The sequence below is a fragment of the Micrasema longulum genome, unplaced genomic scaffold (genome assembly GCF_059751315.1).
Source record: "Micrasema longulum isolate JH-2025_06_02 unplaced genomic scaffold, ASM5975131v1 h1tg001028l, whole genome shotgun sequence".
In the NCBI taxonomy this organism is placed as follows: Eukaryota; Metazoa; Arthropoda; class Insecta; order Trichoptera; family Brachycentridae; genus Micrasema; species Micrasema longulum.
This window is the reverse complement of record NW_028278216.1, coordinates 734175-751678: the sequence shown is the minus strand read 5'-3', so window position 1 is coordinate 751678 and position 17504 is coordinate 734175. Positions and strand designations below refer to the sequence as shown.

Genomic DNA, 17504 nt, shown 5'->3' with positions numbered 1-17504 from the left:
AAGATAAATTGACCTTCTATACTGGCTGAAAAGACAAATTTGCAGGCTCTTTAGAAAAAGAAATGAAATTCGTTTATGGTTTAAAAAAAGCGACAATTCATTACGTCATTGACGAATCGGAGCAATAAAAAAATAGACCTACATTTCGTTATGTAGGTATAGGATGTTTCGAAATCAGCGTTATACGTACTATGTACATTAAAGTGACATATTACTGGAGGCTGTCCAGTACAATCGTGATTCTTTTGTTGTTTGGAGGATCACCCCCACGTATTCGATCGTAGGGTGGAGAAGATATTTCATTTTGGGATAAACAATTTTTCGATATTCAATGTAAATGCTAGATGGCACCAAAACGTCGAAACGTGCGTGTTTTACGTCGTTTCATGCGGATTAAATAGATCATACGATCCCATACACTGTTTATGTTTAAAGCGTTTGTTCTGACGTCATCATTCGATTCGATTCCTGTGGGTAGCGGATCTCATTCCTATTGTCAAAAACAATTTGAAAAGATAGGGAAAAATATGATTTTTGTGATGAATGCAGATTTTTTTTCATATTGATGTGATATTTTTGCTATCATAAACATATGATCAATTTTTTGGTTTGTTTATTTTTAGATTCAGATGCTGAAAATGGACGGAATAATTTGAGTATTTGAAGGCAAAGTAATATAAAGTAAAATAATTTAAACCGTTCTTTTATGGCAATTAAAAGGAGATTTTCTTGTCACTTTTTAGCAGATGCTACAGCTTAGTGATTGCATGCGTTTTACCACTTCCCCTATTTTTGCCAAACTGTGTGGAAAAGACAATTGTACGTCGCGTCGGACTCATTATATCTTACGAAATCATCTTCAAAATTTAGGTCTCATATTCCAGTTTTTCCTACCCCGTTACTGGATGTATTTATATATTTTTTATAGTCTTTCTGCATCAGTACAAAAAATTGTTTAAAAAATAATTATCATATTTGCATACCGGACGGCCAAGGACGGTGATTAAAACTATACGATTTAAAGGGTTCTTGGATGGTCCTATTAAAAAACTTATTTAAAAAAACAAAACGTATGGACATGTCAAAGATAAATATCTATAGTGTGTCATTGCTCTAGTGCCATAATCCAGGGAGGAAATACGTGAATATGTTTGTATGTCAAAAAGTCAGACCGCGCATTCTCTAAACTGTCTAGGAGTAAAGCATTACAAAAATTCAATATTTGTAAAGGTTAATTTACAATAATAATAAAAGCGGTAATATTAGGGCTGGTAATCAAATAAACAAAAAAAATATCCATATCCAAATTTAAGATTTTAAAAAAATATGCCAGGAAATTACAACCGCCTAATTTTACAATTTTTATTTCCTTTTCATTAATGTCGAAAAAATCTGTCGCATGAACTTTTGATAAATCTTCGTATAAATCTTAGAAATATTGTATAAGAAAAAAAACAGGAGTCATAAATGCTTCAAAGTTGTTTTCCTGAAAGCTGTTTAAATGTTGCTTAGGGTTCCTGTGGCTCTCAGAACCTCAATTGGAAAATAAACATATTGGACACTAATCACTTATCTTTAAAAATGACGACAACATTAAATCTATACTAACCAGCTTACTGAAATAGTAATGTAGCTAAGTAATACTGCACGGCATTGTGTTTTATTTTTAAACTGTTCAAAAAGATAAATCTAACAACAAACAATGAATTTGTGTTCAACCTACGCGATAGCCAATCAACACTATACTTATTTTAAAATTCAACAATCGTTTGTTACGTTACAGGATCAGGGCCGAACTCTAACACAGGCCTATTTTATTTGTAGCGACAGAGTCGGACGGAGAAATTGGGCAATATTCTATTTCTCAATTTGTATTGACAGGGCTAGTAGATCCCAACACCAATGACATAAATCCAATCTGTTCGGGTTGGTGATTGAATATAGCGGGATTGGCGCAAATTGGAATGAGCATTTAACACGTGTCAAGGGGAAACTTTTACAATAAATATGTATGGACATTTGGAAACATTGTGTAATTCGTTTAAATGAATCGGGGTGCAAATTTGCAAATTAAACAAAGACAAATGATTCAACATTAAATAAAAAAGAAAACGCATTTCTCTAACGAATGTCTCAAAACTGGAACGTGTTAAACTGTCATTTGCATTGCCTAAAAAATCAACAAAACAAAAGTACTATATAATAATCTGCTCTGGGTTATTTTTTATTGAAACATGACACTCGAATGGTGGCTCTATTAACTCTTAAAAGATTGTGGTAAATAATGCCCTTGCGCGTGGTGATGTAACATCGTGTTACCACTATTAAAAGGCGGAATATTCTAAAGTTCAGACATTTGAAAAAAAAACATGGAGACGTACTGTTTAAAAATTTCTTTTCAAAAATTTATAAATAACATACACATTATTTAGCTCTGTTATAGCAACAAAAAAAAACCTGCCGCAGAAAAGCGTCTCTGTCTTCCTTGCTATGACTTCTATCTTCGTGCTGTCTTTTGTATAAGGTATCTGTATAGATGTGTTGCTGAATTATCCGACATTTATTTTTCGCGTAGCAACGATATATTTTTTTTGAATTAGAATTTAGCATAGTTGTACAATTTTTGCTTTCTAAATCGGATATAAAAATGTCCATTTGAAGATTTAAAAAAATATGGATTCATTAAAAAGATTGCAAAACCATGACCCGGATTCAATTTAACAAATTTGTAAAAAATTGGTTACTGAATTTAGGTCGAGAAAAATCGGAAAATTTACTAAAAATAAATTCCCAATAAATTAAAATTGTATAGTTGCATAGTATATTAATAAGTAAGTAGTATAGTTATTGTTTATTTTTGCATAAAAATGTCTGCCTTAAAACAGGTTGTACCTAGTTAGGCAGACTAGACATGATCCAGAGAAATCTTTTACCTAAGTGTTTATGTAGTAGATAAAGTTATTGTTATTTTTGTTAATAAACTTTGATTTTTATTATTACGATTATTATTTAATAAAATTAGAGAGATATATCAAGTCTTTTGTTCTATATCGACCAATGTGACATCACAGCTACACAATAGTTAATCACGTTTTTTAAAAAATGTAAAAAATCGTACCTATTATTTTAAAAAACTAATTACTCGTTTATTGATAATATTAGAATTTATATTCGATAATAAATTAAACTTGTTCAATCCGCGATATATTTTTTTTCTCTTTATAATACAGCTCTATCTATTGAAATTAAAATTAATGTGTTTTTTGCTTTTTTAACAGGTAAATACTCGTAAAAGATTTTTACGTTATTCGATTCCCGAGAAAGTTGATGTGAAATATTTATTTGAAAAAGTATATGACACAATATTATTATTATATTATCATAATAATTTATAGTTCCAGGGCTGGTATTCTGAATCTTCTATCCCCCTTAGAGGGTGGCTGTATGGCCAGTGACCACACTCATGATTAAACGTCAAATAAATACGAACACGTGAAACCAAACATGATGATTTTCATTTTGAACATAATTGCGATCTTAGCATTACCCAAAACACTTAATTAGGTTGGATTGACCAAACCGTATGATTTTTTTTCGGTTTTTTAAACAGTTTCATCATCAGTGTTGCTATATATGAAATAAAATGTAGTCGCATGCAAATATATACAATCCCCGAATTCACAACGCGATTGAGAAAACAATCAAGATACGCTGTAGTTGGTTTACCAATGTTGTGCATTTGAAAGGGATTGATGATGGAATTTGGGAAATTTTTGATGTTATATATTTTTGGATTCCTGATGGTCGACCCGATGTATAAACACAAAGTAGGTATGGAATTGGAAGAGCAAAGATGAACTTAGACTGAATGCTATTGAAATGCAATTTCTCAGGCAAATGTGTAGTAAAATTATGTACGATAGGTGCAAAAATGTCTAGATTCGTGCATTATCGCTTTGATTCTTCGTAGTTCTGAATATTATTTAGACCTCAAATGAAGTTACAGTAACCTGAAAATTTTGATTAATTTGTGTTCTACTTTGTAAAATACTTAAATGTCTGTGAAATAAAAAATATATAAATATGTACGGCTGAGATTAGCATTATACACAAAATCAAGAAAGAAATTCTTCATTGGTTTGGGAATGCAGAGCGAATGGGTGTCTAAACTGTTAAAACGATTCACAAAACAAATGCTGATAGACCAGATATTGAGAAAGCTCAATAAAGACATGGCACGACCAAATCAATTTTTTTATGAATAATCGGCGCGCTTGCATGATAAGATGTATACATGTAGAGGAAGCAAGATATGTATGGTCATAGTGACATGGCGTTCTATCTTCTCTGCCTACCCTTAAGTAGAAACGGTGTCATTGTTTGTATTGTTTATTATTTTGCTAGTTCGTTAACGTTTGATTTATCAGGTCAAGCTATTTTGGACTCTTAAGCAACCGATTTTTTAATATGTAATCAATTTCAGTCGTGTCTAATTTATTATTTTCTACAACGAATTAATGAATGAAATATTTGATGTTCAGACTTATTTTTAATAAAAGATGTGAGGAAAAAGTGATATGCTGTGTATAAAAAAACTGTTTGAACAAACGTTTTACGCATGGCATAACTATTCAGTACACCATATTATTTCTAGGAAAATATAAAGAAATTTTCTGTATATTAATAGATGTAAAGGTTACCAACGATCTAGTCCAAGGAATAATGAAGGGAAAATAAAGAGAGGATGAAAAAGGCAGATGAAAGAAATTTCGCTTCCGTACAAAAGAAAGTGGATTGGGAATCAACTCGCTTGTGAGGTTTATGCCCAGTTGAGGGACCAAGATATCCCAGAAACACTTTTTACCGAACTTTTGAGGTACCGTAAAAAGAAAAAGGAAAAATTTATTAAATTATATTAACACAAAGCATGTCTTTCAACATTGGTGATAGCATAATATATACATACCTACGTCAGACAAATACGATTATGAAAAGTTGACCTTTGGTGCGAATTTTTTATTATTAAAATTTGTTCAAACGATTTCTGACGTCATAATTGTAATTTTATAGCAAGTTCTGCAGCAGCAGTTTCAAACTGAATGGGTAATAGGCAAAAATAGGCATTGATCTACATGAACGCATGAATATCAATGGTGTAGGAAACCAATTCCCTTTGTCGCCCGACCTACTATTATCCTAAGGACAGTACAGAAGCTAATTCATACAATTCCTGTATGCAAACTATTATAACCCCTCGTAGATGTCAAACGGCTGACAGTCAGGAAAATATAATATTTTCTCAACTCTCCACTCGGGATAAGAGAGAAAAATGAAGACTATTTCTATAATAGCCGTGAAGCCCTTACAAGAGTTACTTGGTTCAGTCAGTCAACAATGCTTTAAGTACGTCTAAATGTTTGTTGACAGGCTGGATTTCCTCCTGAGAGTGTTATTTACATCTTGATTTGTTGCAACAGAGGGAAAATGTTTTCGTGAAAGGATACGGAAGTCTAGGCGTTATAGGGCTTATGACCTGTCATTTGCTTGTTTAAGTTACCACTATACACACTGTGTAACATTCACTGTTCTGCCTATGTTTAAACATCTACATTTCTTCAACTTTTCCATCAGTTGACTTTTGTGAAGTACAATTGCTGAAACCTTCATCATGTGGTAAGATTCATCCGGCTGAATCATTTCACCTACTAGGCAACGCGTGAAAACATTTTTTTATTTTTTATACTTCTCACAACAGCTAGTTTAATCAACAATGCCGTTCTAAAAATGTTTTTCATCAGTTGCAACAAATTTAGATCTATTTCAGTCAGTTTGAAAGTCAACAATTCTTGCGATCTATTACTAATTCTGTATTATATTATTCAATAAATATACATCAAAGCGTAACGTCGTTTTCTTATGTCTCCTCCAACCGGGGTAGGAGTCTCTTGTCTCAACATGCGAAAATTGTACAATGTTATCGCAATTCCCTTATATGTACCTAATAGTGCATATGGCATTACACTAAAGCAGGGGATCTTACTCATTGTTTATTAAACATAAATGGAAAGTGATTTTTCAAACGTTTCGGATACCAGTTAAGAGACTGAAATATTGCATGTTAAACACCCTTTCAAATAAATGATATATTTCACCTTATCGGAAACCAAACCCAAGAGCTGATCCGTTAAAGGCAAATGCACTAACTTTTAATCATCAAAATCGCTATTTTCATATCTAAACGCAGTGGTGTATAAATCACCGTATTGATATTTTAATTGCAGCATATTTTGACAATCGTCTTACGCTGCAGGGCTTCGATTATGATGGGAAGATAAGGACGTCATACCTTCAACTTGACGGTATATTTGAAGATAAATTTGCTCTCGCGATTACGAAGATTTACTACCTATCCCCCCCCACGCTCACTTTTTGGGTAGGTATATCGATATGAAACATGGGGAAGCGTACGTCACGGTACACATATCTACGCTCTAAATTGACAAAGCTTCAATATTACGTCATAATTGAAGATAAAATTCTCTCGACCAACTACAAAGATATACTATCGATACTACCACCATCCAGTTTTGATGTAAGTACATCGGTTTATATAGACGTCTAGAACCCCTCGATAAGTTTATCTACGCATTTAAAGTATCAAAAATTTTGTTTCACCGAGCAATTTTTTCTTTAATTACGATTCATTTAAATTTTAAATAGTTTTGAGGTTGGCACTTTTTTTATAAAAGCCTATTAAAAATATGAGAGAGAAATAAGTAAATTTTGAAGTCGAATTGTATTCCGACGTAACTGTCAGATTATGAGAAACGAACGACTAGATAAAAAAATAATCGTTAGGTTCTGTCCTATAGTTAGAAAGTTACCACTGTAAAAAATAAATTAAGTTATATTATTTTTTCCATCTGTTTTACTATCTTTCTGAGAGAACGTATCGAGAGCCGGTTTTGTAATCGCTACGTACTACCTCAGTACACTAAAACTAGAAAAGGGTGAATGTACTCACCATGTATATTCAATAGAAGATCAATAATTGATAATACTGCTGAATGATACAATAACATTTTTGAAAAAAAATTCTGTGTTTGGTTATTTTTGCGGTTTGATTGTAAAACAATATTATATTTTCACTAAATTTGTTTTTGAAAAAAAAGGTACTGAACATGCAAAATTGAAAAAAGATACAAGTCGTCATGAACTATTTCGGGGAAGGGGTGGGAGCTTTAATTCTATTTAACGTAAGAATACAAATAAAGAGACGAATCAGATAATACGATAGTTAGGCACAAACGATTTATGACGTTTATTTTTTTTAGTAATTTAACGAAGTTGCTTAATTTTACGGAAAATTAATGGTACGTAAAAGCATTATCATTTAAATCAGTAGTTGGCAAACTCATAAGTTAAACGAGCCAAAGATCATTAGTTAAACAATTTAGATTTTCTTTAAGAGCCAAATTATTAATTTTTTTAACCTTTTTTTTCTGTAATAGCAACGTACCTTAATAATAAAGTACGTGCATAAGCAGCAGAATTTCTTCATTTCAAATTATTTAGGCCGTTTGAAAATATGTCAAAGCGTAAATAAATTCCTATACCTGTCTCCTTTTCTCTCGCCAACTTATATCTTGTCCCTTCCGTACCTGTATATAGTTCCAAAACTATTTAGTTGATTATTTTGTCATCTGGGGTCAGTGTCCGATCAAACCTCGACTAACATAATCGTAAATCGCCAAATCGATTTCAGTATACCGCATCGCGTAAAATAAAAATAAAATGAATAATAAACTTAGCCAACTTCATGTGACAAAGAAGAGACTATCAGTGTGGAGTTTTGCTGCGGCTTTCCAGAGGAACCAAAAATCTATAAAAGGTCAGTCCTTCTCAATTTCATTCCATATTCCAATTTCGGGCTGTGACATAAATACATTTATATACCTTCTGTCGAGAACCAGCTCACGCATCGCCACAACTAGACATTCTTTTAATTGGCGATGATAAAAAGCTTAAGATAAAATTGTAATGACAATATTGATCGTTAAAATATTTCTTCTAGAAATGTCTGCGCCCAAAGCGGTTCTTGTTGAATAATGCTATGGCAAAGAAGTATTTCGTGATTAGTTTTTGATATTAAAATATTTAAAAAAAACATTCTGCCAAATCTGCATCATTGAAACAATTTTATCGAGTTTAATATGATGCATTTAATGAAGGCATTTGGAACTTTCAGTGGCAACAGTCCTTAAAGTTCTTCTTCAGAAAAAAATAAATAAAGATGATTTAAGGCTGCCATTTCGTAAGAAAACAAAGACACTTGATGCACCGAGCTGTACAGTTGTATTAAAAGGAAATACCATTCGAAATAAGAGAACAAAAAAAATAATTTCATTTAAATGCGTGTTAAAAAAACATGTGTGTAGCAGAAAAGTTAGTTCTTAAAAAGTAATCGTATTTGAGTTGACTTTAAAGAAGTTTATTTTTAAAGAGTGCGTTTATTGTTTAGAAATGTTAATAATTAGTATACGTTTTATTAATAATTAAATATAAGATTGGGAAATTCATAAATTATGTTTTCACTTTTTTAAAACTAAATAAAAATTTAAAAAAAGAACCAGCAGGCGAAATAAATCGAATGAAGGTGAAACTTGCGCTAAGTGAGCCGCGGTCAAGTGGCTAAAGAGCCGCATATGGCTCGCGAGCCGCAGTTTGCCAACCTCTGATTTAAATGATTATTATCTTCAACATGTACCAACTTATTTATTTTTAAACGCCGATTCTCCTTAACTCTACATTTTTTTGGTGATTGTTTAATTTCGGGTGTTTTCTTCACTGAACAAACCCTTTTCCATAAATAATTATAGGCCTATAAAAATATTTTACATCGCTCACATCCCCAGCATGTGGTGATATTTTTATAGGGGTCAGATAATACGAGCCTTCTTCTTTCGACACATTTATCTATGAGTAAATCATTGATTAAACGGCAGGAAGGTGCACAAGAACACTTTATTTATGGTGACATATAAATTTGATGCCATGAAAATACGAGCATTTTGTAAAAATAAAAAAAATATATATATAAGTAAAAGGCTTTATATATGAGACATCAAAATAAATGTTGCAGGTGCTCTTTGCAAAATTTCGATTTATCAGTAAAAAAAATATACTGCTTAAATAATTCTTATTCATAAATTAAGATCATTTTGCGGTCTCAATATAGAAGAGTAAGGATAATTCCTAATCCTTATTTAAGACAAATAAATTAATAAATTATAAAAACAGTTTCAAAATTGATTTCACACGTAATGAATTTCGAAATAAATTTAAATATGAACAACTCCCTATGGAGAAAATCCAGCCAGTCTGCAAGCAATAGGACATAATCAAATATTGTTGAATATTGTTGAAATATTGTTGAACTATCTGGTAAAAAAAGAAGTATAAAAATTGGAAAATTGTTTTCAGGCGTTGTCTAGTAGGTGATTTGGTTCAGCCGGATGAATCTCACCCGCGTGATAAAGGTTTCAGCTCTTTTACTTTACAAAAGTCAACAGATGGAAGAGTTGAGGAAATGTAGATGTTCAAACATGTGCAGAATGGTGAATGTTACACAGTGTGTAAAGTGGCCACTTAAACCAGCCAACGACAGGTAATGCCTAGACTTCCATATTCCCTTCTCAAAAATGTTTTCCCTCCCTGTTAAAATAAATTTAAAGGTTTTCGTAAAGCTTATGTAAAAATGACAAAAATATTATAAAAAGTACTAATAATTTATATAAAGTACTAAGTTCTCAGAAAAATAATTATATCGTTTGTAAACTACTTCTCTATGAAAAATACATCGGTTTTAATGACAAAATATTAAATTTGTTGGATGACCAATTTCTTTTCCAAACTGTATTGGGAAAAGTATAAAAAGTAGCATTTATCGAAAAACAAAAGCTGAAATAATTCTAGGAAACGATAATAATCACGAATTATCTAAACTATACGGTATCTTTCTTTGTTTAATATTATATTTTCAACTTGCTTTTGTTTTCAATGGATTAATTTGCTACTAAAATGTGTCATTTATTTTGAAGAAAATATTTATTTTTCATACCCCTTTGGGCAGCATAAATAAAACTTTCTTAAACAAAAAGAGAAACAAAAATCGCGTTATTATCCAAAGAAAATGTTTTACATTGGTTCCTTATTCACATTATAAAAATCTGAATGTTTCCAGTATGTATGTGTAAATTCAATTGCTTTTTTTATGGCGTAAATTATGTATAGTCTCGTTCATTTCAGATGCCAAACGGCAGATGTTTTCTCTTTTCACTACAAAAACTTTTTACACGCACAAACTTACTTTATTACTTGAAAATGTACGTATCAGGGTTGGTGCTATAATATTGATGGGAAATGTAACAGCCTTTTTTATTGGGGCCAATAAAGGGAAATTGTGACCCCCGTGTCGCGTGAGTTGATCAGCAATGAATAAGGAAATTTTTCATTTGACATGTAAATCCTGTAATTTTTACGATAATCAGATTTTGTATTTTGAAAATGATATATTACTTCAAATTCAATAATAAAATTATAACTAGCAATAAGGTGTAGTTGAATTAAAGTAAGGCTCAAAATTGCCCATAGTATAATAATAATAATAATAAATCAGTTCGTTTTATGCTTTTCATTTTCAAAAAAATATGTAAGTAAGGTATTTTCCTTACGTTTCTGTTGTAACTTTGTACATTAAATATAAAAGAAATACGGTTTACTTTTTAGGTATTTTTGAGTAAAAATCACAAAAATCAAAATCAAAAAATCACAAATAAGTCAATTTCGACCAGATATAAACGTTTTTTTTTAAAAAGAAATATTAGCGTTCTTATCATTTATTTACCCTAGTATTTAATTTCAAGGGCCGTTTTCAACGAGTTTTAAATAATTCACCATTAGAAAAAAATAAAAAATCAAGTAGAGGGTGGTTTGAACCACGGACCTTTGATCCGCGAATCCGAGACACTAGCCACCGGACCGAAACCCAATCCCGAATGTTATATAAGTTTTTTTCATGTACCCGAAAAAACACACGTTTTTAAAAAATATTATTTGCTTGAGAATTTTGAGATTCGTATTCAACAAATTAATTGTACACGTATTAGAATTCCATTTCAAAATGAAAAATATGTTATGAGAATAACGTCATGCTTCGGCACCAAAAAAGAAGATAATAATATCTACGGTAACTCTAAGACTAAAAAATGACCTCCTCTCCTTGTGAAAGATGAGCCCTTCCTAATAAATGTCACTGAACGTCTAAAATATTACTACCTGTCCAATGATTATATATCCTTCTGAAACATTTTTTCTTTTCGTACCTCTTAACCTTATTAAACTTTGTCCCTCAAGTCATAATTACACATGTAACATTGTATTTTATATTATAAACAGAAACAAAAAAAAAACAGTTAATTTTATTTTATCATATTTGAATTTAATCATCATTCCATGTCTGCTCCCTAGTTGGAGCATATGGTGTCTACAAAGAGCCTCTATGCATTTCAATCGGCTGCCAACTCTTGTGCGTTCTCAAAAGTCAGATTCTCGTCCCGAAGATCTGACATAAAATACCGACAAACAGTCAGCAGTGGACGTGTAGGACGCCAAGAACCTGACGTCTTTTTAAGTAGGCAAGCATGGTTAAGGCTTTCAGAAGGCATCCGCAGTATGTGGCCCAGCCAACCGTATCGCTTCCGCTTGATGACAGTTTTCACTGGTGTTCTCCTATTACTTTACTCCTCACAAAGTCAAACCACCGCTTTTAATAAAAAAATTGAGTTAAATGTATTTTGGTAGGGAAAATTAGTAGAAGTAAGAACAGTACAAAAAAAAATCGTTAAACCGGTTGAAATATACCGATTTTAGATGAATTATAGCTAAATCTTTTAATGATTTATTGGCTTTAGTAGGCAACTCTTTCAGTTGGTATCCGTTACTTTACGAAAAACGCGCTTTATAAATTATATAATGGAATTTATTCGACCACACCAGATAAGGAATTGATAGTAAATCTTTATACATAAAGCCTAAATGAAAATATTTGTGCTAAAATTAAATTTGTAATTTTCTTACCGTAGATCTTTTCAACTGCCTTTTTCCCTTATACCAGGTGATGATAGCAGCTGGTCTGGTACCGGTAGACCGACATGTTACTGCATATCGCTTGTCTGCTATCAATGGCTGAGTTAATTTTTCTATCTCCACGGTGAGAGGTTTAACTGTGAAAAAAAGAAACAATTGTAAACAATCTGTGACCTAAATTTAAAAAAAAAATATATTTACATATAAAAGGTATCCCGAAATTCACGCAAGACTTGAATTTTGCGCCATTTGCGCGGTAAAGCGTTTGCTAACGAAATGTTTTTTTTTTTTCATTTTAATTAACTCATGTGTGGCTATGCGGTAACGGATGTCTACCTCGGGTAAAAAACATTTAATAACTCTCTTATTTTTTTAAATAACCAACTCATATTTTTTGTAATCTTTATATGGACTTTTTTACACCAAAATAAGGAAACATTTTTATAAAAAATGCACGGGCTTTTTCTATTAAAAAACATTTTCTTCATTTTGTAAAATAAATTAAAACAAACGAAAGAGATGCCAGTATTATAAGTGGTTTATTAAATTTTATAAGAAAGAGCACGAGAATATAGCATATCAGAAGACCGACAAGGACACTATTAGTTAGGGGCGGAGCTTGAGTGACCGAGAAAACAATACCGAAAGAGTACGATACAGAATTATACCACTTGTGGGACAGAGAACACATTAGTCGCGTGAAGTTTTTTGTAGTATATTGAGCTGACGCTGTATTTAACACACCGTGTTCCCGAAATGTTTCTACAATTTATTCACAATTTATCTGATTTAAATTACTTTTTGACAATTCTTGATGGAATTTCATTGTAATGATGTAATATTTACATACATTTACATATAAGTTATTAATCAAAAATAATTGGTACACTTTCACTCATTTCCACACTTAAGATAATATTTTGATTTCTGTAAATCATCCTTACATTGTATAATATTCGCCAGTCTGAAGATGTCCATTAGAGGATGAAAGCGCTAATTGGTCAAACAAATAAGTGGAAGTGTGCCCAAGGATTTTTGATTAAAACCTTATATGTAAATATAAGTTATTACAACATTACATAATTTATCATGTCGCTCATCCGGTGCAATAACGACATAACTGCAGTGAATATGATTTTATTTTATTAAAGATTGTTATAGTCATAAATTACTTTTTAAAATATATTTTCACAATTTTTTTGAATATTACGTTAGTTTGGACTGTTAATTTGTTAACGGATTGCAAAAAGTTTTCAAAAATTACTTCAAATGATCTTAAAATATACCAATAAAAATATTAATACTTATATTTACGTCGTTGTTGTACTGGGATAATATATTTTTAGACAATTATGGCAAGTTATTACCTGTGGGTGAAAATAAGATCAACTGATAATATATATTTATTATTTAAATTTACTTATCGAAAGACTATTATCTCATTATTTAAAAAAAAAAATCTCAATACTATTTGACATTATTGGTTGATTATTTTAGTTAGGGTTCCTTTAATCATTATTTGGCTCATCGCGTATGATTGATACATCAGTACTCGAGCTACTCGATGATGAGCTTCAGTTTGATGATGACGATGATGAGCTTGATGTTGATATAAGGCTTCTTTTTTCCTTTTCTGCAGGCTTAAATTCATCACCACTATCAGTTAGCGAGAAATCTTCGTCATAATTACAGACATTACTCATCCAATCTCCGTTAATATTTTGTGGTGCTGATGGTCCTCCATCAGTTTTGTGGTCCTGAAAAATCACAGTAGGGTCGTTGTTACACAAAAAAAAATACAAATAGTTTGTCACAATCACCTTTATGTCTACACAGGCACAGACACAAGCGCTTTCGGCAGGTCCCCGCGCGCAACTTACAAATCAGGCGTTGTTGTCACTAGTACTTACAAAATTGTTCAAATTTTTCATTGGCACAAATGCTCCCTGGTAGTTTGTAGTCAAACTATCATTCTGCCGTTTTTGCACCGGATAAAACACGTATTTATAAGACTTGTGACATACTTATCACGGTTTTAAAAAAAAAGTTAGTTGTGTCGTTTTTGCCCCGGATGAGCGATGTCTCGAAATTTTAATAACAAAGAAATTGAGAACATTTAATATGCAAGTGATGAAAGTAACATGGAGATGGAAAATAGAGAAGATGTATTAGACGTGGAAGACAATATTGAGTGTGAAAATACAGAAAGTGAAAATGAGCCTTCCAAAGGAGTTTGAGGGGGGACCAAATTTTAGAATCAGATAATGATAATGAATAAAGAGAAACCGTTTTAGAGGGGAGCGAAAAATCCAGAAATTATACTTCACTACAACCCTACAAAAGTAGTTGTGGATATTGGAGACAAATTAACAAGATAATATTCTTGTATGAGAAAAACTTGAAGGTGCCTGCTTAGAGTTTTGATGGAGCTGATGGATATTGCTTGTTTAAACTCCTTTATTTTTATTTATTTGACACTTTATATATATATATGTATATATATATGTATAAATATATATATATATATATATATATACATGTAAGGGCGGGCATATTACCTTAAGGCAATTTCTTTCTACCTACTTAAACCGTTCAGTTTGAGAAAATTATAAATACATGGACATATTGAATCTTACAATTTTATACAAAAATTAAAAAGAAAGATTAACAAAATAAACATTTAGTTAAAAAATATATACTTTACCATGAAGAGCGGAGAGGGGGTGGGAAGGAAAGAAGAAGGATAAAGGAACAATTTAAATATTTAGATAGTGACATTTTAATCTTGACTTAAATATAAATAAAGTAACTGTATTATGGATAAAAAAAACACTGATTAGAGAATCAACGATAGAAGTTTAAGAATATTCTTTCCGCGGTCGTTAGCTTTACAATTTGTAGTTTCTAACGTAAATACACGTAAACATAGTGTGTGAAATTCCACCGAAAGCAAACGAACGCTACCGAAATGTTTTTAGAAACGCACTATTCATGTTCTTTCTCTTCTTGCACCAAACCATCAATTTCCATGATGTTGAATTGCCAACACACGAAAGTTCAGAAGATGTAACAAGAAAAACAGGATGGTGTAAAAATGCCCAAATAAACATAGTGCACGTGTTTTTTCTGAAACTCGTCGAAACTAAATCTGCAATATTTATCGACGTTAAAGGAAAACAATTGTGTGTTTTGAGGTGCCCAAAAAATTAATTAAGTAATTATAATGCTTCAGAGTTTTGACTCAATTCTTGGACAGGCTTTTATAATTTATATAAGCGTTTATTGAAGAAGCGATTTGTAATGACATTAAAAAGATTTTTCAACTCTACGTATATTTTTTGAAGTTATAACAAACTGTTGTAAAGTATGTTCAAAGCTTTTTTTAACCGTTAAATCTATTTAACGTTAAATCTAAATAACTTTGGTTCTAACCAAAGTTATTTAATTTAAAGTGTTCAAAAAATTTGTTCGTAACTAGTTTTAAAACACGTGTTTACGTTGTCATTTTTGTGTATGTGTAATTATGATTTAATTATATTACGTATTACGTACTATTATTATATTTCTTACAAGTTTTTTTTTGCTATTTTTTTAGGTATTATTTCAATATTATTCTAAGAATATGTTTTAACAGCGTTTTTATTTATTCTAATAAAATCTAGTATTTATTTGCAATAAAAATTTGATATTCTTTTTTGCATTAAATAAGAGTTGTATTAGCAAAGCATACTTTCTAGTCTCCCGGTTGATCTATTTCCGCTAAATTCAGTCGTAAATGTAATTCGGAATTCAGTCGACAACCAGACGCGAGCGGTAGCACTTGCTGGCGGGATTTTAAAAGGAATGAACACAATTTCTAACTTTATTTTGCATAAATATGCTTTAATTTTATATTTTTTATGTAACATCTTTGAATAAATATCATTTTTAACACATACCATTGTAAATAATTTGGTATTTTAGCTTACATTTCAAAATATCTCGACTTATGCTTGTGGTCACATTGTGTTACCACACCGGCTGCAAAGGGATTATTCAGCACAGTCTTTTAAGAGTTAAAAAAATAAAATCTTCACGTTAATATGACTAACGCAAATATTTCAAATTTGGTGGCTATTTTGAATGAGTTGTAATGACTCACTTTTAGGGAATGGAAATTAAGTTCTGAAAGAGCGGGGTGCGAACCTCGAACCTTTGATCCACGAGTCCACGGGACCACAACCCGATTAAAGTTCGAAATGTTGGACTTTTTTCTATATAAACAAACAAACAAACAAACAAACAAACCATCACGCCGTTTCCCCGTAGGGATAGGCAGAGAGAATAGAACGCCATAACACTCTATCTTGGCATACAGACCTCGCTTCCTCTACATTCATACATCTTCTCATGCACGCACGTCGATTATTCCTACTTTTGACATGTCCATCTTCAAGTATTTGATGGACTTGATCGTGCCATGTCGTTCTCGGTCTTCCTCGTTTTCTGCATCCATCAACGTTTGCATCGTAGATCCTTTGGGCCGTGCTTTCACTGTCCATTCGCTCTACATGTCCAAACCAACGCAGCACCCCTTTCTTGATTCTGTCAATAAATTATATATCTTTTTTCTATATAGTTTTTTGAAATCCAAGGTATATGCCGACATACATACGACCACCCACGCCTTAAAGGAGAAAATTAAGCGCTGTGTCGATAAAATTCAGCCACGTTTATACAAAATGGTGTTGGAAAACTTCATCTAAAGAGTGCGTACATACGCATGCACGTACATACATATGCCTGCAAATCCATGAAGGCTATTTATCCAATATGCTATTTCATGCATAATTTTATACTGTGTACTTTATTAATCGATAAAAAAAGTTACAATTTTCAATCAAAAAAAATTGTTTTCTATCAAAATTACTTCTTGCGTGAATTTTGGGACAGATTTGATTTATTATGTATGCAGATAATTGGTGGAATTCCATATTAAAATTTTGTACATTATCCAGAATACAACACTTTTGTTGGATTCAATTCTACTTTTATTTTTGACATATTTGTGACGCTATTATAACAAGTACTTGTAATATAAGATACTTGTTAAATGACTCCATAAACTATTCTCAGTTTGATATACTTATATCATTAAAGAGTAATTATTGTTAATGTATAAGGAAAATTTGTAAATATTTAAATTAGTTTCAACAAGACAAAACGTGTCGGATATATTAAAAAAAAAAAAAATTGGAATGAAATCTAATACAAGTGTTTTATTTTGGATACCTTACCGAATTTCAACCTTTATTATCCAAAAAGTTACAATCGATACCTCAAGCTATGAATGTATCTCCTAATAATGTATATGCTAA

At 31.4% G+C, this 17504-nt stretch overlaps 1 protein-coding gene across 1 annotated transcript in view; it reads right to left on the bottom strand.

The window, feature by feature from the left end:
• The window catches only part of LOC148277478 (kin of IRRE-like protein 1), a 203180-nt gene that overhangs the window by 40654 nt on the left and 145022 nt on the right, over window positions 1-17504 (bottom strand). The window contains exon 7 of the mRNA XM_088232848.1: window positions 12139-12284. Within this exon, the coding sequence (XP_088088974.1) occupies window positions 12139-12284 (146 nt within the window). The remainder of the gene's footprint in view (window positions 1-12138; window positions 12285-17504) is intronic.